The sequence below is a fragment of the Rhineura floridana genome, chromosome 7, assembly GCF_030035675.1.
Source record: "Rhineura floridana isolate rRhiFlo1 chromosome 7, rRhiFlo1.hap2, whole genome shotgun sequence".
In the NCBI taxonomy this organism is placed as follows: Eukaryota; Metazoa; Chordata; class Lepidosauria; order Squamata; family Rhineuridae; genus Rhineura; species Rhineura floridana.
Window position 1 is genome coordinate 42,857,923 of NC_084486.1, and position 21,309 is coordinate 42,879,231.

Here is a 21,309-nt window from a genome sequence, read left to right on the forward strand (position 1 = left end):
CTTGAAATAATTATGTATGTGTGGAGTGCTATTGTAATTATTGAACTTTGCTGGTATATACCACCTTTTTAAAAATAAAAATCACTGAATGTGTGGTTTTTACTGGTAAAGTAAAATGCAAGAGCATATATTCTAAAAAAAAAAAGAATAAAACATAATAAACAAGTGGGGATTGCAACAAAATGTTGCAGTGTGGAGTAATTCTGTTGAGGTTCCAACCAGCCAGGATGCTCAGGTCCATTGCTCATTCCCTGGTTTTCCAGCCCCTCCTGTCAGCAGTCAGTCGCAAGCATTCCATGGCCAGTGAGCATGCTCAGTCCTCAGCAGGTTGTTTGGGGTTCTTCCCTTCTTTCCTAAAGATTTTTTATACTTCTGCAAAACTTGGGATTCCTCCAAGCCTGCTGATACCTTCCACTTGTGCATGGAAGATGCTGTTTTGGCTACACAAGAATCCCATTGAGGGAACTGGGTTCACTATTAGTGTACATCAGGGGTGTGTGGAACCTTTTTCAGCTGTGTTCCCTTCTGGCTAATGTTCTGAGGGCCATGTGCCAGTGGTGGGTGGGGCCAGAGGCAAAAGTGGGCAGAGCAATGAATGCAAATTTTATCTTTGTACAATGACACACCTGTCTCTATCCTCCATCTTGGGAAGTAAGAGTCATTATCATAGTTGAAGGGCACATTCCATCTAGGCAAATACAAGGCCAGGAGGGGGTGTGGCTAGAGAGAGGCTGTGGCCTGGAAAAAGTCCTAGGGGCAGCTAGAATGGCTTTGAGGACTGCATTTGGCATCTGGTCCTGAGGTTTATCTCCCCCAGTATATATGATACTTGAAAAATATCATATACTGTATGAGCAGTCATATGAGGAGAGATCTGTGCTGCTTATCACGAGTTGTGTCATAAGAGAGCCCACTTGTTCGGGACATTCACTTAGCATTCCATGCAGAAAACTCAAGAGCAATGAAGGTGTGGCATCAATGGCATGTACCATCCCTCGAGTAGTCAGGAATTGGCATTTTCTTTCCGCTAGCAACAGAAATGTCAATGTGAGGGTAACAGGGAGACTGAATAAACTCATTTCTTTGCACACAAACTGAGAGGCCCACGGTCTTAGCACAGTGGCCCTAATTCAAACATACAGGGTTGTATCCAACTAAGCTTTACTCTAAGTAGGTCCACTGAAATGAAAGGGCATGACTAACTTAGGTCCATTGACTTCACCAGGTCTGCTTTAAGTAGAGCTTAATTGGATGCAGCCAATACATCTGAAGCAGCAATTTGTTAGCAGATCTGTTCATGTCTATAAGATAGTTGTTACAAGTTACACAGGCTACCCAAACCCTCATGATCTGAATCATAAGCTTATACTTCTGTTCCAGAGATAGAGATGGAGGGAAGAGAGCTGCCTTATATCGAGTGGGGCAGGTACTAGGGAACTGGCAGGACTGCTGTGGAATCCCAGACACCCCTGTGGAGTGCTTGAATACAAATGGTTGGGGCTTCTGTAACAACTCTGTTCTATAACAAGGTGAGAGCCAACATGGTATAGTGGCTAGTGTTGGACTAGGACCTGGGAGGTCAGGGTTAAAATCCCGCCTCAGCCATCAAGCTTGCTGGGTGACCTCAGGCCAGTCACAATCTCTCAGCCTAACCTACCTCACAGGGTTCTTATTATGAGAAAATGGAGAGGGAGGAGAAGTATGTATGCCATCTTGAGCTCCTTGGAGGAAAGGTAAGATATAAATGTAATAATAAGTAACAAATAAATACAGACAGCAATGTTTATGAAATGGAAAATGTAGACATCGGAGGAAAATGTGAGACACTAACAGTTGCCTGATCCAAGGAAGAAAGTGGAAGAAGAGATGGTTTCTTGCATCATGGCTGTGACAGCAGTTCATTTGAGGGGGCAGGGAGTCTTCAAGACAGTTTCCTGATTCTGTCTGTTGAAAGATTCCACCCTAAGTTCCTTAGAACCCTCCTAACAAAGTTCCATATCGCGGAAATATCACTGACCTGCTAATCCTGAGGAAAATGACAAACACAACTGAGAGACAAGGAGACTAGGATAGGAGGTAAACAGGAAGAAACTAGCTGAGTCAAAAAGAGTTCCTCTTCCATAGGATCCACAGGATCATGAAGGTTTAAGAGGAGAAGCGGTGAGTATGGACCAGTCTCACGGCAGAAAGACTGGACAGTTTGGGAGCATGTGAGGTGTCCAGTTATAGGAGAGAAGCTTCCTGGTGGATGCTGGCTCAAACACAAAGGACGATTGCCTTAATGACAGTACTGGATGGAAGGGACATGAAATGCTAATTAAGTGCTGTGCTATTAGCAGGCATGTCAATGCACATGGCAAGATGATCATGAGAAGGGGTGACTAAGGTGTCCCTCATGCAGAGAAGGGGTGGCACTTCCCCAAGAAATACATATTTAGACTCCATCCAATACCGGGGGAAGATACTTGCCCTTGGGGGTATGCTTATATTAAATATGGCAAAGATTTAGGGACTAATTAGGCTTCTGATGCATATGGCAACTTATGTCCCTGTTCAATCCTACTCTGAATTACTGCGGGCAGCCAGTCATTTAGCTTAAACCAATGCCGTTTCCTCTGTCACTTTGCAATGGCACTGCACTCAGTACTCAGAGCAAAGCCAAAGCAGATACACAGTTCCTGGCCATGTGCAGAGTTCCAGCTGAGCCAAGTTTCTTTGTAACAAAAGTGAAGCCTGTGTAGAAGCCTGGTTAGAAACATTGAGCTGCACAGTTCAACTATTCAGTAAGGGGCAGAGAATGGGAATGAGGGATCAAATCTGGCCTGGTACAGTCATATTGTCAGAACCATACTTGAGCTATATGTGCATAGCCCCATCTGAGAAATTACATGTGCAATCTATTCCAAACTCCTCATATCCTAGGAGCTGCACAACCTATACTTCTGCCAGGAATATTGAGGCTAAAGAAATACATCCCACTTCACAGAAAAATTAGACCAGCTAGCAAAAAGCATCCTTCCTGTCTGGTTTCGAATGGATGAATCTGTCATTTTCAGTTTACCTTTTTTCTTCTTCTTCATTTTCCCAGTCTTACGTTCTGAGCACCACATTTCTGCATCAGGTTGTGATTGTTTCAAAGTCCTAATGAAAGTCTGTGAGCATTTTTGTGTACATTCCTCCAAATATACACATTTTGCAAGCATTTTTCCCCATTGCATTTTGAATGTTATTTTGACTAATAAACTATGCATTTATATGCAACCATACTTTATGGTTGCAGAACTGCATTGCAAAATTAGAGGAAGTGCAAATTTGAAAGACAGCTGCATTTTTGGTTCATGTTTGGTAGGGATAGGGATAAATTCAGTTCGGTTCATATTTTAATGCAAACCTACCTAATTTTCATTTCCCCAAATGATACATGAATCAAATTTTCCCAATTATGGACTGACCTTCCTTTGACCCCAAATATTAACTCCTAAAACTATTTTTACAACAAAAATTGAAAATGTACAATATCAACATTTGGGAGTTAAAAGTAGATTTTACAGCTATCTGTGACTTTTATAGTTAGCTGTGAAGCTGCATCCTATGTCATTTCTTAGGGCTTTACAATATCTGTTTTTGAATGAAGAATTAATATTTTTAAATCCTTATCAGACATGTATGTTCAGCCTTTGATCCTCCACCGGGAATCCAGGATTCTAGGCAGCATGGTGAAGATCTTGAAGCAAATCTCAATATGCAGTGTTAGGGCTTTGTTGGGTCTATTATAATAATCTCTCAGTAAATTGCAGTTTTCAGTGATTGGCGGGGAGAGCTTTTAGCATAATGAAACACTGAAACTTCCGTTGGGCTTTCTGTCTCCCCACAATGAATGAATAATTATAGCTTCATGCATTAACTCTACTGTTAAGATAGGTGTACTTGTGACAAATTTTGCAGATACACTTTCACATTCAATGGTGGAATCACTGAATGAATTGAAGCCACAATGTAGCAAGTTTCTCCACCTCCACTGGAAGTGACCATTAACATCAATGGTGAAGGGAGAAACTAACTACATAAAGGCCTCAAATCATAGTGTCAACTGCTTTGCAATATCGCCTGGAGTTGGAAAATATATCATGAGGATGCCACTCTCTGTGGCAAAGGCAACAGATATACCAGCTCTCACATTTCACTTCATTCCAGTGTTTTGGGACTCCTCTATTATTAACCACTGCTTTCAACCAGCTGTTTCTTCTTCCTTCTGGCCCACCTTTGGAACATTCCAGTTTTGGATCTTCTGCGAGTGGAGGTCCAACTGGCAGCACTTCTGCCCACCCATTTGGTGGGCGGAAGTGGAGCTCTGCACTGGCAGAGTGACATTTTTGTCCCTCCGTTGGCAGTGACCTACAGGAGGCCAGCTTAGCTGGCAGAGCTGTTTCTCCAACCTGTTGCTGCTAGTCAGGCATCCTGCATGGCCAGCCTCTCTCAGTGTGTGACTTGCTAGGAGAGTGAAAGCCATTTGTGATGTTGCTACCAAATTCAGGCAAACACAGAAGGAAGAAAAAGGAAGGGACTAGAAAAACCTATGGTGCTGGGGAAGACAAGAGACCACTGGGGGATGTAGAGAGGAAAGTGAGAAACAAGTGTGGGGAGACCATGTGGGTGATGACATACACACACACACACACAAAGAGGCAAAACAGAATGGGGTGCAGATGTGTAGCAGTTTTGAAGAAAGAGAATGGAAAGTGCACTGTCAGCAGAAAAAAGGTTAATCTATGGAGGGGAAGAGAGAAATTTAATAAAGAATTGCTTAAAAGAAAGCACTGAGTTAAAATAAAAAAATCTCTTCCTGCATTTAATGTGGCAATGTGGACCTCCTGAGCTGATAAAAAGCTGAAGGTGGCACTTCCAGTGATTTGAATTGTTAACCCCGCTTTAAAGTTTAGAATGACATGCATAAGGAAGAGGTGGCTTAGGCACTGTAGAGAGAAGAGCAGAATGCTGCTTCCCCAGGGAGAGGGCGCCTCCTGCTGTTTGGTTAAGGAGGAGGGAGGAAAGAAGAAGGGAGCCCAGGAAAAATAAATGTACTAGGTGCTTTGCCTCTGAAAGCTCCTTTGCTAGCTACACTAATAAGGGATGTTGATGCAAAAACCTTAGCAAAGTCAGCATGCAGACCTGATCTCCTGGAGAGCATTGCTATATAATTGTAGTGCAAAAGAGAGAGAGAGAGGAAACGACTAAAGTGTTGTTCAAGAAAGGCCAAAAAATGTAATTTTATTTAATCTCTCTACAGATGAATGGGGTACCCCCGTGAAAAGATATTATATCCCAAAAGTTGGTTGAAAAAATAACAATAGCCGAGTGCCTGTTTTTGTTAACATGGAAAATAAATTGGCTCTGCATCATGTTGTCTTCAGAGGTGGATTTTAAAAAACAGATACAATCAACACATGCTTTCTTGTTCTTCAAGGAGAGAACCTTTCCTTTCTCATGGGTGGTCAATGCAGAGTTTGTGGGCACACATGTGCCTGCAGAGGCATTCTCTGGCATGTGCAGGATCCTGCCCCCCGTCCTCTCCCCTTGTTCAAATTGAGAAAACCCTTATTTCAATCCTAATTGCGGGGAGCATTTTTGGAGGGGGGGAGGACACAGCTGGGGAAGGAAGGGTTAACTGTTCTATCTCAAGCTGTGATCTCCACAAACCAAAAAGGTCCTCTCACTGCAATTAGACTTTTAAAAAGCCTCCAATCAGCTACAATAGCAGACTTCTTCCAAGCCTAATTTCAGCAGGGCAGGGTAGGGAGGATGGGCCCTGTGGGTGCCAGAGAAGACCTCTGTGTGTGCTTTTTTCAAGCCTAATCTTGATCTTTCTGGAGATTGCAGTTGATGAGGAAAGCTTAGCTCTTGCACTCTCCAGGAAGATGATTATTTATGATTATTTATTGAGGCTATATCCTGCTCTTCCTCCAAATGGAGCCCAGGACAGTATCTCTCCCCCTCCCCCACTGCCCCAAAAACAAAGAATAGAAGAAGATAGTAATATACTGTGGTTGAAAGCAGAGAGAGTGAATGGGATAGCAGCCCATCACCTCTTGAAGTCTTTCCAGTATTAGTAATCCTGATATTACAAACTGGTGTGGGAGAGGATGTAAGGCTGAGAGAGACTTGATTACTGGAGGCTATCCAATGGCCATGTTTGGACAAACATGTTATGTTTTATTTATATACCACTTTTTGTCCCATAGACTAAATAAGCCTTGTGCGACTCCGCACAACTGTTTTGCTCCTCCCTTCACATAAGCCATCAAACAAATAAGCCTTTCATTAGCTATAGCATTTTTTAAACTTCATCCAAAATGGGAAACAGTGGCTAACACCTTCAAATCATGGCTTCGTCTCTTGCTTGTTCTGAAGCCGTTAACCATAGTTTCCCAATTTCGATACGAAATGGGTGGCTATAGGTAATAGAAGACACCTTGGCTTGGAGTGAAGCAGCTTGATGTGGAGGCACAAGACTCATTCATATCGTGTTATCTTATCATCCAAATTTAGCCATGGATGATATTTGAATTGGGGCTTTAGCCAATGTGCTATAATTCTGAGCAGCTTCACTAGAGGATAGTATACTAGAGATTAGTATACACCTTCCTTCCGCTCACTGTGTTACCAGTGCCTGGCCACTGCTGTTCTCCACACACTCACTGTCACAGGCTAGCATTCTCTTAGAGGAGATACCCTATGACATCTCACACTCTTGTCTGCAGATCACAGCCATGGCCACTTAACAAGGCAGCAATGTGAGTTTGGGAAGTGCAGTAAAAATGTAAATGTACTGCCTTTGAGTCAATTCCGACTTATGGTGACCCTATGAACAGGGTTTTCATGAGGCTGAGCTTCATGGCTATGTGGGGATTCGAACCCTGGTCTCTCAGGTCATAGTCCAACACCTTAACCACTACACCACACTGGCTCTCAGGGAACAGCAGTACTAGCCTCTAAATAAGCTTTCTGTACCCTGCTTTCCATGTGCAAGACAAGCAGGATTGTGCTTTTTGAGATTTTAATTTTAAAAACCTTTGTTTCGTCACCATGTTTTCCAATCATTGATCTTCCTCCCTAAGTCCACAGTCACATGCATAGAAATAGGGAAAGTACATCAGGACAAGGAATAATGTATATTTTGAGTATGAGGTAACATTTGATTGTTTTGCTGGTGTTGCCCACTGACTGATTTGGCAATGTGGTCCCCAAGCCATGAACAGTTGGAATTTAATAAATAAATAGTCTTCAGCAAGATGCTCCTTTTCATTCCATGTTTATAGAATAACCATATTAGGAGGATTATGCATTATTCCTGTTCTCTTAAGGTAATAGGACATACATGCATACATATATGTGTGTGTTTGCATGTTAAAAATGCAGAATCATTACTTTCATTTGCTTAATGCTGTGGCAGATATTTTTATTTATATATATATATATATATATATATATATATATATATATAAAATCAATGTTCACTTTTCATCACTATCTCATTCAGCAACTTTCCTAAACCACTTATCAAAATAGTTGCTTTCTCCATTATTACAATGTTTGAAGTTCACATAGTTATTCCTGTAACTATGTATCCTGTAAATCTCCTTTTTACTAGATGTAGCGTGTAGCAAACATCCACAAAGAACTTGCTGTTCTGTCTAAAATGAATATGAAAAGCAATCGCTTTGTTAGTAGTTTCTCTCTGACAGGTCAAATTTTAGAGGACACTGAACAAAGGCATACTGCTCATTGAATCAGCTGGAAATAATTGTTTTTATATATATTGAAGTTCTGTATTGAAACTTGTGCTAAGATCATTGTACTGTTAGAATAATCAGCATCAAACTCTCTTAAAACGTTAAATGACATTCAGAGAACAAGCAGGGGGGCGGAGATGACACGTATTGATGTCAACCAGATGAGCTTTCCACCAGTGGCAATGTTGTGCTGCTACAGTTTTGCCTACCATATTCTAGAATAGTTTATATATTTTGTCACAGCAAGCCTTTGCCAACACACCAAGGAAGACTCGTGACACATGTATGGTTGAAATGTTATATTTATTAAAATATAACACATAATCAATCAAATTCCAATCCGCCAATTAATAATCTTAAATCCTTCGGGCAGGTGAGGCTCAACCTATCTATGAGGGTCTAGACCCTCCAAACCAGGAGGCAAGTCAGTCACATCGTACTGCAACTCCCCAGACAAGGATGTGGGAAAACTTCTCCCTCCTTGCAATCGGAGTCAGGTTTGTGGTTCCAACCTCCGCATCCTGGCCCCACCATACAGGCGTTCACCATGATGCGCAAGCCGGTCCCACGTGGACACCCCCCGGATCCACACCAGGCATTACGCCTTGATGTTTCACCAGGGAGTGCCCTTTACCCAAATGCCTCATCCACCTCCATTTTTAACCCCAATTACCTCACCTGCCCGAATCCAATGCCAGCCAAACCGGAATCACCACAACCCACCCGGAACAAGCCAAATGAATCAAACCCAAGCAGTATGGAGTAGGCAAAACCAAAGAGATTCTGAAATCAGAATCTCCAAAAAAAAATTCCTACTCAGCCCCCGCAGGCGACTAGCTGAGCCCATACTGACAAGGGAGGGGTGGGTGGGTGCCGCAAGGCAAAAAAGGCGCGCTCTTAAAGCGGAGCAGGCTATATATAGCCGCTCAAAACCCTTACCTCATTGGTCAAGATACCCCACCTGACCTCTTACACAATTTCTGGAACCTTCCCGAGCCTTCCTAGAAATAGGGTGTAGGCAAACCCGCCCCTACCAAATGGGCAGGACCGTCACTGCCAACACACCAAGGAAGACTCGTGACACATGTATGGTTGAAATGTTATATTTATTAAAATATAACACATAATCAATCAAATTCCAATCCGCCAATTAATAATCTCAAATCCTTCGGGCAGGTGAGGCTCAACCTATCTATGAGGGTCTAGACCCTCCAAACCAGGAGGCAAGTCAGTCACATCGTACTGCAACTCCCCAGACAAGGATGTGGGAAAACTTCTCCCTCCTTGCAATTGGAGTCAGGTTTGTGGTTCCAACCTCCGCATCCTGGCCCCACCATACAGGCGTTCACCATGATGCGCAAGCCGGTCCCATGTGGACACCCCCCGGATCCACACCAGGCATTACGCCTTGATGTTTCACCAGGGAGTGCCCTTTACCCAAATGCCTCATCCACCTCCATTTTTAACCCCAATTACCTCACCTGCCCGAATCCAACGCCACAAGAGGGGATCAGCTGAAGCTTGGTCCCCTCAACCCAAAGAAAACAAAGCCCCCAAACCCAACCTAAAATCCTCCAATAGCAAATCACACCCAATATCCGAAAGATGGACACCATCATCTCGAAACAGATGCGGTGCATGAAAACGGATTCTGTCATGAGGAATATGTGCCCCACCCAATGACAAAACTAAACTCCTAACTTTCCTATTTACCCACTTTCTGGATCTGTCGATCCTGTTGGGGTGCATTGCACCCCTCCAAACACGTCGCACCAGCATGTCGGACCAGACTATAACAAGGTCCGGGTATGACTGGATGAGAGCATTAAAATCCTGGGTGATCCTAAGCAGCGGATCCATACCTGGCCGCTGCACCAAGTCGTTTTCCCCTAAATGAACCACCAACACATGTGGCCGGTTAAACGATGCCATAAGGCGACACACCAAAGGCATGAGCGCATCCCAAAGCATGCCCCTCTGAGCCTCCCAGCCAACCGTTGCTCTAGCGGAAAGCTGCAGCTGTGTCCCAGCAAGCATAGAGAAGGCTCTCCGATGTGCCCAAAATAAAATAGAGTGGCCACACATGACGACCCTCGCAGACACAGGAAGGCTCAGCACACCTAAGAAAAGAAAAAACAATACATCAGAATCAATACCTGACATAAGACTTGAAAGCGGAAGAACGCCACCTTCCAATCGCCTGAATGTCCTGAACGCTCATGCCCACGAGGGCGGCGGCCATAGCCGCCCCAATCCGAAAGGAATGCAGCCCATAGACTCCAGCATCACGACCACTGGCCGACAAGGCCCGCCGAACAACGGCCCCAAATTGAAATTGAGTCAGGGCAGAACCATCCGCATGTATAAAGAGGTAACGCTGGCCCGCTGGCCTCATTGACAGAAATAAACGCACTGCAGCCACTGGGCACAATTCAGGGACCTGGCAAACTCTCAATGAAATAATACTGCCACGGCCCTTTTGATCAGTCTTAGAGACTCGAAGGGAAAGCCTAACTATCTCTGCACCTAGCGTGCAATCGCCAAAGCAAAAGGCTCGGTAGGACACATCGTGCTTTGAGGAAGCCAATACTTCGCTAGGGCGAAAAGCACCATAGAACATCGTCAGTGTTACTGCGGCGAACAGGTGCGACTCATACTGAGATGAGCACAGAGACCTAAATAAAGGCAGGATCTGAAGGAGTACATCGGGCGTGATTGGCCTCCTTCGGTCAGCGGGCCTGTGAGCGGAACGCGACCAACCCTGAAGGACCTTTCTGACCCTAAAATCTACAGAATGATCCTGCAATCCTCTTGCCTTGGAAATAAAGGCCAGCGCAGAGAGGTGTCCGGCGATGGTAGAAACAGAATGAGATTGCCCTTTCAGATGTAACTTAAACTGCAGCAAATGTGAAACAGGGATAGGCCATACAGGAGGCAAAGCACTACTGGCATGGAACGCCTGAACGTTCCCAAGGCACGCTGGTATGCCCTCTGAGAGCTGGGAGCAAGGGCAGAAGTTATAGCTGAAGAACGCCACCTGCCAATCGTCTGGACGTCCTCGATGCTCATGCCCACGAGGGCAGCGGCCGTAGCTACTCCAATGTGAAAGGAATGCAGCCCAAAGACTCCAGCATCGCAACCACTGGCCAACAAGGCCCACCGAACAACGGCCCAAAATTGAAACTGAGTCAGGGCAGAACTATCTGCATGTATAAGAGATAACGCTGGCCCGCTGGCCTGAAACACACACACACACACACACACACACACACAAAATTGCCGCATAGCGGAAACTGGGCATAGTTCAGGTACCTGGCAACTAAATAAAGATACAGAACTGCTATGGCCCCATTGATCAGTCTTAAAGACATTTAAGGAAAACCTCATTAAATCTTCACCTAACGTGCAATCGCCAGCATAAAGCACTACAGGACACATCGCGCTTTGAGGAAACCAATACTTCACTAGGGCGAAAAGCACCATAGAACATCGTCAGAGTTACTGCGGCGAACAGGTGCGACTCATACAGAGATGAGCACATTGACCTAAATAAAGGCAGGATCTGAAGGAGGACATCGGGTGTGATTAGCCTCCTCCAGTCAGTGGCCTTGGGAGCGGAACACAACCAACCCTCAAGGACCTTTCTGACCCTAAATCTACAGAATGATCCTGCATTCCTCTTGCCTTGGATTAAAGGCCAGCGCAGAGAGTGTCAAGCGATAATTATGACAGAATTAATTTTGCCCTTTTGAATATAGCATAAATATCAGAATACTTCCAGAACGCATGCCCGCTAGGGCAGTTGTCGCAGCCGCTCCTGTATGAAAGAAATGCAACCTCTAAACATAATGGCCATACGAACAACATAGCAATAATCAAAATTAAATCAATACATAGCCATTAATGAATATGAAAAGATAGTACTGGCCCACTGGCCTAACAGAGAAAAAGCTCTATCTGAGGGAAACCAGAGACAGAGTGGGCGATGGGCAGCCCCTCAGCTTAACCACTCAGTCACTAGCCCACTGGTCCATATTAAGCGTATGCGCTTAAAAAAAAAAAAAAAACAGCACGGCAATATAAGCACAGGGCTCAAATTTTACAATGACTTGCCCAGAAAGCTAATTTTTCCAGGGCAAAAGGCTCACTGAAAATATTATTAAGGCCACCGCCCAGGACAACTGTCCTGTAAGGGGGGGGGGAACTAAGAATCATCGAAGGCAGGAGTATCGATAGCACATCTGGGGCAAATGGCCACATAGGACCAGGCGGTCTCAGGGTGGAATGCAACTAACACCCTTTGGTTTTCATGAAATGGGTTCCCTAATGCACTTGGCCAGAAAATTAATGACAAAGGCAGAAAGGAGGCAAGATATATTCCCAATGGTAACGTCCTGCCCTCTTTAGTAGATAATAAACTGCAACAAGGTGTACATCATTCGTTCATTGGGGGGGGGGAAATGGCCTCATAAGATCAGGTGGCATTAGAGTGAAATGTAACCAACCCCTTTATGATATTCATAAAATGGGTTCCTGACTGCACGTAAACCCAGACATACCAAGTGATGAATAGATATTGTATTATACTTTGCAGAATAAACGCATGCACAAAGCGCATAGCTCAAATAGCGTTGAGGGTCTGGGGATTTACCCCATAACCATAGCCAAGTGCTGCACTGAACGTATCATGCAGATCTGAAGGGCAGAAGGCCACATATGTACCGCTGGCACTGTAGGAAGATAATCCAAGAAAATAAATTCTATAGTGAGCCCCCAGGCACCTAAAGGCAGCCAGCCATTATTTGGCACGCCCAAGCTCCTGAATTGACACCAAATTATCAACTACAGCCTGTATCAAAACTTACCTGCAGTTCAGGCTACAGGAGGAAGTCCTCTGTTCTTTGAAGAAAGAACGGCTGCTTGAGAAAATTGGTAGCAGCGCCCAGTGTACACGAGACTGCCATGAAATAGATGCGATTGAAGAGGGTACCTGTATCTTGTGAAACAAGCAGTATACAATTCATATTTGTGGAATAAAGTTAAATTGATTTAAAATTCCGTGGAAAAGCGTCATAATAAAGATTTACCTAATGCTAGAGGAGCACTTTAATCAAGGACCAATAAACTGTCAATCTCAAATTAAGCATAATGTTTCATTTTAGATATTTCAGGGATACAACAGAGCATTTAAAACTACAGGAAAGATATATATTAACCTTAAACATATTGGCTCCCAGAAAGCCACAACTATGAGTTTATCTGGCTGTAGGGCATTTCCTTTCTGCTTGGCTCAGAACGCCACAACAATGAGTTCACCTGGCTGCAGAGCATTTCCTATAAGCTTACATAGCATAGATTACCTTTCTCGGAATCACACCTATTCACATATTTTAAAAAAAAAACCGCAAAAGAAATATGTGGGATTTTTCTATACTCACCTTAAAATAAACTATTGCCCTTTAGAGACGCTATTGTAGAAGCATCTATACTTTTCCTCCATGCATAAGAAATGCAACAAATTATGAAGCTACATGATTGAGAACATCATTTTAAAATACAAAACATGCATGCAGGAATACAAACAGAACTAAGTATATAAAATAAATGATATGGGGATAAGCAACAACGAAGATCAATCTAAAACCTACATCCGCAATGCTACCTGCCAGAATAAGCTTCATATATCTATATATGATTATGCATATATCTATAAAGATTTTAAAATTAATTTATATATTATCAAAGTATTTATTCATATAATAATGATAAAATCATTCCATATATAATAAAGAATTTAAGAAATCAAAACAAGCAGACACCCCCCCCCTTCCAAGCTACTCACCCCTCCTACACGAAAAAAGCAAAAGGAACGGGGGGAATCTAAATACATATCTATAAATATTAAAATGAATTCATGTATTTATTTATTTAATAATAATAAAATGATATTATATATCTAGAAATATCTGAAAATTAATTCATGTACGTATCTATTTATATATTTAATAATAAAATAATATTATATATAATTAATTAATAAGACAAAACAAGCAGACACCCCCCACCCTTGTGAGCAACTCACACCTCCCCCATGAAAGAGGCAAAAGGAATAAGGGAGGGGGCTAAGGGGAGGGGTAAACAACCCAACTCCCCACAATCCAAAAAGGGGTGGAAGAATTATGTAGCAGGCTGAATGGAGGGGGGGTTAATGAAGGTTACCATCCACAAAGGGGGGTTGCTTGTGCAAAGCACTTGCTTAAAACCCACTCTAGCAAGGCCCCAATAGGGTGCAAGGAAGGCCCCTGAAATAAATGGGGTGGGATTGGTGCTGGAACGCACCTGCAAACAGCCAGCTCCAGGAAGAGCTGACAAATGGAAAGGGGCCAACAACAGAAGGCAAAGTGTGAGAAGTCCTATAGAAAGCCACGTGCAGGCTCAGCGCAGCAGCAGTAGAGCTAGCAAGCAACACTGCAACCACTGCACAGCTGATGCGCGGGAAAAGGGGGCCCAACAAAAGGAAGGCGATGAGGGAGAACTCCAGGAAGCAGCCACGTGCAGGCTCAGCGCCGCAGCGCCAGAGCCAGCCGGCAAGCCGAGGCAGCCGGTCAAACACCGCTGCCCAGCTGACGCGCGGGAAAAAGAGGAAGGCTGCAACAAACAGAAAGAACGCCCGGGAAGTAGGTAAGACGAGGCACTAACGCCAATAGGCAAGCCCCACACCCGCCTCTCAGCTGATGAGAAAGCAAAGTTAAACAAGGCACGAGGGTACCGGCAGTAGAAAGCAGGAAACCTCTACAAGGAAAATTCACCAAAGACGGTCAGCAGCAGGAGACCCAAGGAGCCTTTTCTTAACGTGCCGCAAGGCAAAAAAGGCGCGCTCTTAAAGCGGAGCAGGCTATATATAGCCGCTCAAAACCCTTACCCCATTGGTCAAGATACCCCACCTGACCTCTTACACAATTTCTGGAACCTTCCCGAGCCTTCCTAGAAATAGGGTGTAGGCAAACCCGCCCCTACCAAATGGGCAGGACCGTCATTCAAAGTAAAAAAGGAGACTTCTTTCCAGTGCAGAAAGTATACTCAGACTATGAGGATTTACTCTTATTATAAGGTCAGGGTCAGAACCCAGAAAGGTTTAATGGGTCCATGTAAGATTCCCCAGAGAGGCTCCCAGTGAATAATGACGGGCTGCTGGTGCTGCAGTGTTGCTGAAAGTGTGAGCATGGATCTTGTAAGTCCTTTGGACAGGAGACCCCTGGGACTCCCATTGCAGAGTGGGACATAAGTATAATAATTCTTGTCTGAAATAGCTCCAAACAGAGCAGGACTCACATGTCTCAATCGGTTCCAACATTCATTCACACTTTCATCTGGTATTTTCTGTTCCACTGAGTTTATTCTGCACAAGTCTTTCTTCCATCTCATCATCTGCTTATGTGGCAATACACATATTTTTATGTATATCATAGTGCTTAATAGACATGCATGTCTCAGTCATCAACACTTATGTACAAATCAGTTACTTTTCCATGTGTGTTCCTAATGCCCCATCACAAAGCCATCTAAGGCTGCAATCTTAACCATCTCTACTTAGAAGTAAAATCCATTTAATTCATTTGAACTGACTCCAAGGTAGGGATAGTTTAGTACCTTGTTGATGTTTTGCTTTTTGTGTTCTAGACTATATGGGTTGTATCCAGCCTAGCACTATGTGACCAACGTAGCGCTGTGTACACAAGCACAAGGATCTCTGCTTGAATGATAGAACATTCCCCCCTCTCTTCCCCAAATCACTTTGAAGGGTTCCCCCACCCTCTAGAGCAGATTTGGGGGGAAGGTGCAGGATGCGTGCAGTGAGAGGAGGAGGGGAGAAAGTCCCGTTACAAAAGTGGAAATCCTTGTGCTGACAGGATGTGTTTGTTGAATACCACCCTATGAAACATTTTACAAGCATTTTCTTTCACTCAGTGTAATTTAATTTATATAATTATTTTTTGTAATGCATCATTTTATTTCATAAATGTGTACTTTATACAGAAAATGGTCGTGTGTGTGCATCAGTTGAAATAACACTCAAGCTAATATATGTTTTAAGTGTTTGTGGTAAATATGATTTTGTGTATGACAGCTTGAAATCCTCAGACTTTAACTGAGGAGCACAGATAAAATCAGCAGGTAACAAAAGAGATAACTCCTTTCCATGTGAAAAGAACAAAAATGAATGATGCATTCTACTGGTTTAAAAATTCACAGTAGGAAGTGGGTTAAGGTTACAAACATTCAATGGGACTTCTGAGTTGAGATGGTTTGGATTTCATCCTTATTGTTCGTAGGCCACCTCTAGTAACAAACAATTTACATGCACACAAAATCAAGAAACTACATTTTGGGGGGGGAAGCAGTGAGGCCCCTGTCAGGATAGCAGCAGTTATATACCAATAAATATATAAATGACATAAATTGCATAGCAATTTATATATCTATTTGCAGTGCCGCATAGTAAAAAAAAAAGTTCATTGTAGAGAACATTCACAGCATGACTCTATGCCACGATGGGTGAAAAGAAGGAATTCCACTTCATAGTCCATTTTCCTCTGACATCCCTATCTCCAAGAGAATCCAGAGAAGCACATAGCAAGATTTTAAATAGTAGTAAATCACTCCATTGACTTCCAGAGCCATTAGTCAGATACTGAAAGAGAAAAAAGGTCTATACACTGTAGAAGGGGTGGCTAACCTCTAAACCTCCAGATGCTGTTGGACTACAACTCCCATGATCCTGACCATTGGCCATACTGGCTGGAGCTGATACGCATCCATCTGGAGGGCCACCTCTGCTCTATGGAGTGATCCAACAAAGGGATAGAAAAATATTGGCTGGAAATAGTATTAAGAAGACACACCTCTCATCATTGATCCAGAAATGCAGTTACCACCTTTCAATCTGACAAGTGTTTAAGCACTAAATTAAGTCAGTACTAATTCACAGTGCAATCCAGAATGTAGTCATTGTTTTAGGAATTTCCTCCACCCAAGTGAATCTGCCTGACCCTTCCATTTGTTCATTGAATCCTATTCTTTGTACTTCTTTGAAGTACAGCATGTGAGCACAAGGGGCAGGGCCTTTTCTGTGGTAGTAACATGGCAAAGGAATGCCTTGCTGAAGGAAATCTTGCCTTTCGATGAACAGCCGAGGCATACTTATTTCAACAGGTCTTTCAGATGCTGCTTTTTCAACCACCACAACAAAATGTTGCTATTTTTCTGCTGACTCTAATTTTTACTGCTGTAACAGTTTAATTTATAGATGTTTATGTTTGATTTACTACTTTAATTTTCTATTGCATTTTTGCTACCTTGAACACTTTTTAGAATCATAATATAGATGCACCTTTTGATATGTATCACTGGACTTGCAGAAGCCTATCTCTTTGAGCAGATCTCACTTGCTAGATGTAGGCCAATTGTGAACTATGTTTTCTGTGTCCCTGATACATTGTGTATTTTTGCAGGTACATTGCTTAAACAATTTTTCAGCAATTTGTTAGTTTCTATATAATGCTTGTGGTTTAATTGCGGGTTTGTTTGTTTGTTTTAAATCATACTGTGGTAAACCTGTCAGCTCTGTAGTCTGCTTTTTCCCCACTGGTACAAAGCTTACTTTATGTATTTAGGAATACTAGATGCACTGCTGCCTGCTATGTTATGTCATATTGTATGTACAATGAAATATTCTGCTGCAACTCATTGTGGGCATATTTTTTGTGTGAGAGAATTTATTAGCTTTCTATGAAGAGGTCAAACTATACTAATAGTTTTATTTTTAAAATATAATTGGAATTTCCCAAAAGCCATTTAAAACCCCAGTGCTATTATAAATACAAAGAAAGACTGTTGAGGACACAATGCTTGTGAGAGCTGTTTCTGTGTTGCTAGAGTTTTCCGTAGGAGTTCTTCATTTAAAAATAATTGGGGTTCATTCACAGCATTTTGGGGTTTATGCATTTTTAACCATACATTATCATACCCAAAAGTCACAGAAGATTTTTCCATTGTATTCCATTATCAGGATTTTGGAACGCTACGTTCAAGACCAGATTCCTGGTGCAAAAGTTGTGGTAGAATCTATTGGTGCTCGCAGATATGGAGATGGCTATTCAGAAGAAGATTATTCAAAATCTGATCTTATGATCTACGCAATTGACCCCCAAACAAACCGTGCTATAATGAGGAATGAGCTTTTCAAGTAAGTTATTTTATCGTCATTGTGGCATTTGTGGTCAGCATCTTGAATATCTGGTTTGCAAAATAGTTATTTTTGTTCATGCTGTAACTATGTTGACTGGCAAAATTAATGGTTTTTGCCCCTTTTGCATAACACTGAGATACATGCAGACCATTAGGTATCTGTAGGCTGTTGATAGATGAGCATAATATTTATACGTTCCACATAAGATTCATGTGAAAGTTTGGAGTGCCCATACAATGCACTCCACATTCAGATTTGACACCAGCTTTGTCTTGACTTAGTGTAACTCCAAGGTTGCCCATCCAATGCAGATGTAGAAATAAATACTACCCAGCTTCTAGGCAGTGAAAATAAGCCTATCTCTAGTTTTTCCCGCTCTATTTGACTTCACAGAAATATAGCGTTCTTTCCAGCTAGATTGAATACCAGAGCTGAAAATGAGTAAGAACATGGGCTTAGTTTTCTCCAGCAGCTGAGCTCTGTTCAGGTTTCATTCCCCTCATGTGATTGCAGGTGCACAAGGAAGGAGAGCAGGGCCATAGAGATGGGTGAAAAGGTCCATTTTGGTTTCTCTCGGATTCTCATTTTTCCAGTCTTAAGTTCAGTTCTCCACATTTCCACATCTGTTTGTGGAAATGGTCTACGTGGGGCTGCCTTTGAAGACAGTCTGGAAACTGCAGCTTGTGCAAAATGCAGTGGCCAGATTGGTAACAGGGACCAGATGGTTCAAACATGTAAAACCGATTCTGGCCCGCTTGCATTGGCTGCCTGTATGTTTCCAGGCTCGATTCAAGGTGCTGGTTTTAACCTATAAAGCTTTACACGGCTTAGGTCCACAATACCTGATGGACCGCCTCTCCCAACATGAACCTACCTGTACACTATGCTCAACATCTAAGGCCCTCCTCTGGGTGCCTACTCCGAGGGAAGCTGGGAGTGTGGCAACAAGGGAGAGGGCCTTCTCAGTGATGGTCCCCAAATTATGGAATGATGTCCTGATGAGGTGCGCCTGGCACCAACACTGTTATCTTTTTGGTGTTGGGTCAAGACTTTCCTCTTCTCCCAGGCATTTTAGCATGTGTTTTTAAATTGTTTTAATTTTTTTTAAATTGTGTTTTTAAATTGTTTTTTTGTTAAAATGTGTATATTTGTTTTTATTGTTTTTGATTGCTGTAAACCACCCAGAGAGCTTTAGCTATGGGGCAGTATATAAATGTAATAAATAAATAATTTTTGGTCAAAAAATGTTCTCTTGAAAATTTGTCAGCATTTTTGTGCAAATTTCTCCTACTAGACACATTTTTAGATCCACTTTTCCCTAATGCACACATTTTCACAGAGCAATTCCCCCTAATATAATGGATTTTTGTATGTTATTTTCACTAATGTATGCATTTATGTACACACTTTAGTCTAATATATGCATTTTGGTATGTATTGGTTGGAGAACTGCATTGCAAAATTCAGATAAGTGCAAATTTTGAAGGGTTTTGGTTTGCACATTGTTTCAGAAAGTGTGAATTAAGTAAATTCTCCTTTAAATGTGAATTGAATTGAATTTATCCCCCATCTCTATGTCCTGATTACTCAGTCTGTGCACCCATGCCTATTGTAATGATAATGTATGCAGCAGGAAGCTGGCTGTAAGAATGTTGGTTCCCCACATGATTTAGAACCTTGGGAGACACAACACATGAGAAGTAAAAGTATTGGGCAATGAGGATACAGTATTGGGGGCAGGGACAGAAAGTGTGATACCAGTTTCTCCCTTTATACAACTGTAATCACATGGCACGGGACACCAGAAGATGACTCTGGTGAGACAAACCTGTGTTCTGGGCTGTACCTGGATTACAGGTGGAGCATCACTGAGTGCTCTCCCATATGAAAGCATTCCCTGTAGCTAGAAAACTAGAAGTCAGAGACAAGAGTTCGAGTGTACTCTTCTCCCTGGCCAGTGAGGAAGCCGTATTTCCCCTGCCCCAGAATGCCGTGGAAGTGAGGCTACATTGTGCCAAAGCATCATTCCCATTAGGCCATTCTGGGAATAGGCTGTTTTGACGGCAGCTCCACCACCACTTGAAACATCGGCAAATCTTTGTTTCCTGTTTAAGAAAAGGGAGAAAAGTACGAATATCTTTGCTAACTCATCTTAAATCATGGTAACACGCACACATACTAATGAATTTCAGACAAACTTTGACAATCTTTGCTATATTGGGGGCTGTTTTTGTTCCATTCTCAACCTCCTGAAACTGACAAAATAAAAAAGTGTGGCCTGAATGCTTTGCCCCAGCTGTAGTGAATGCTGACAATCCTAGATGAGTTTGGTGCTCAGAAAGATATCTATATTGCCTATCTACCTACCTACATGCCTCCCTACCTCTTATTTCAATCATACATATGAATGCTAACAATCATGGTTAGGTGATTGTCAAAATGCAGTGAGGTATTCTGCATTTTTAGACTTTCACAAACTTTGTCTGGGATTGCAAGCAGTTGCACAAACATTAACAATCAGCAAGTTTAGGGCATTTGGCATAACAAATGTGTAGGTGTGTGTTCTTTCATTTGTAAAGACTGTTGTATTTTACCCCCATTTCCATTCCCCTGTATCTACAAGGAGAGGGAAATCATTATTCTTTATCCAAATCCACTGATGCCTGCTGATGCTTTGCATACAATTTATGGTACCTCTTTTCCCCTAAGGATAGTCAGGCCATAGCGCTCTGTGATGGAATGAAACAATCTGTCAGTCATGCGCCCAAGAAGTAAATACTTATGGGCTATCTTATGAATTGTGATTTATTAGAGGAGTCTTATGCCCCAGAGTCCCCAATCTTGTATGGATGAATTACAGCACAAGTGAGATAGAAAAGCATGTGGCTATTAAAAAGAGATGTAGTAAATAGGCACATGGTGGGTGGTGAGAGAGGTTGGAAATAGTTACTGAATAAGAAAGTGAAAAATTTGCTTTCTAGTCTATCATTGTATGGAGAGATAACAAACATAAAGACTGAAAGGGACAAATGTTGGAACATACAGAGCAAAACAAGAAAACATAAGCTCTCTTTTATTGTGCAGTTCTTCAACAGTGCAATGTGACTGCAAAAAAGGCAAATGCTATTTTAGGCTGCATTAAATATAGTTTCCAAATCGTGTGATTCAGCCCTGGTTAGGCCTCATCTTGAGTACTGCATCCAGTTCTGGACTCCACACTTTAAGAAGGATGCAGACAAACTGGACCGGGTTCAAAGGAGAGCAACGAGG

General features: G+C 42.5%; 1 protein-coding gene across 7 annotated transcripts in view; it reads left to right on the plus strand.

Annotated features, from left to right (window-relative positions):
- The window catches only part of PCDH15 (protocadherin related 15), a 605,264-nt gene that overhangs the window by 529,426 nt on the left and 54,529 nt on the right, over positions 1-21,309 (plus strand). For all 7 annotated transcript variants that reach the window (XM_061635350.1, XM_061635351.1, XM_061635352.1 and 4 more), the window contains one exon: positions 17,860-18,036. In XM_061635350.1, coding sequence (XP_061491334.1) covers positions 17,860-18,036 — 177 coding nt within the window. The remainder of the gene's footprint in view (positions 1-17,859; positions 18,037-21,309) is intronic.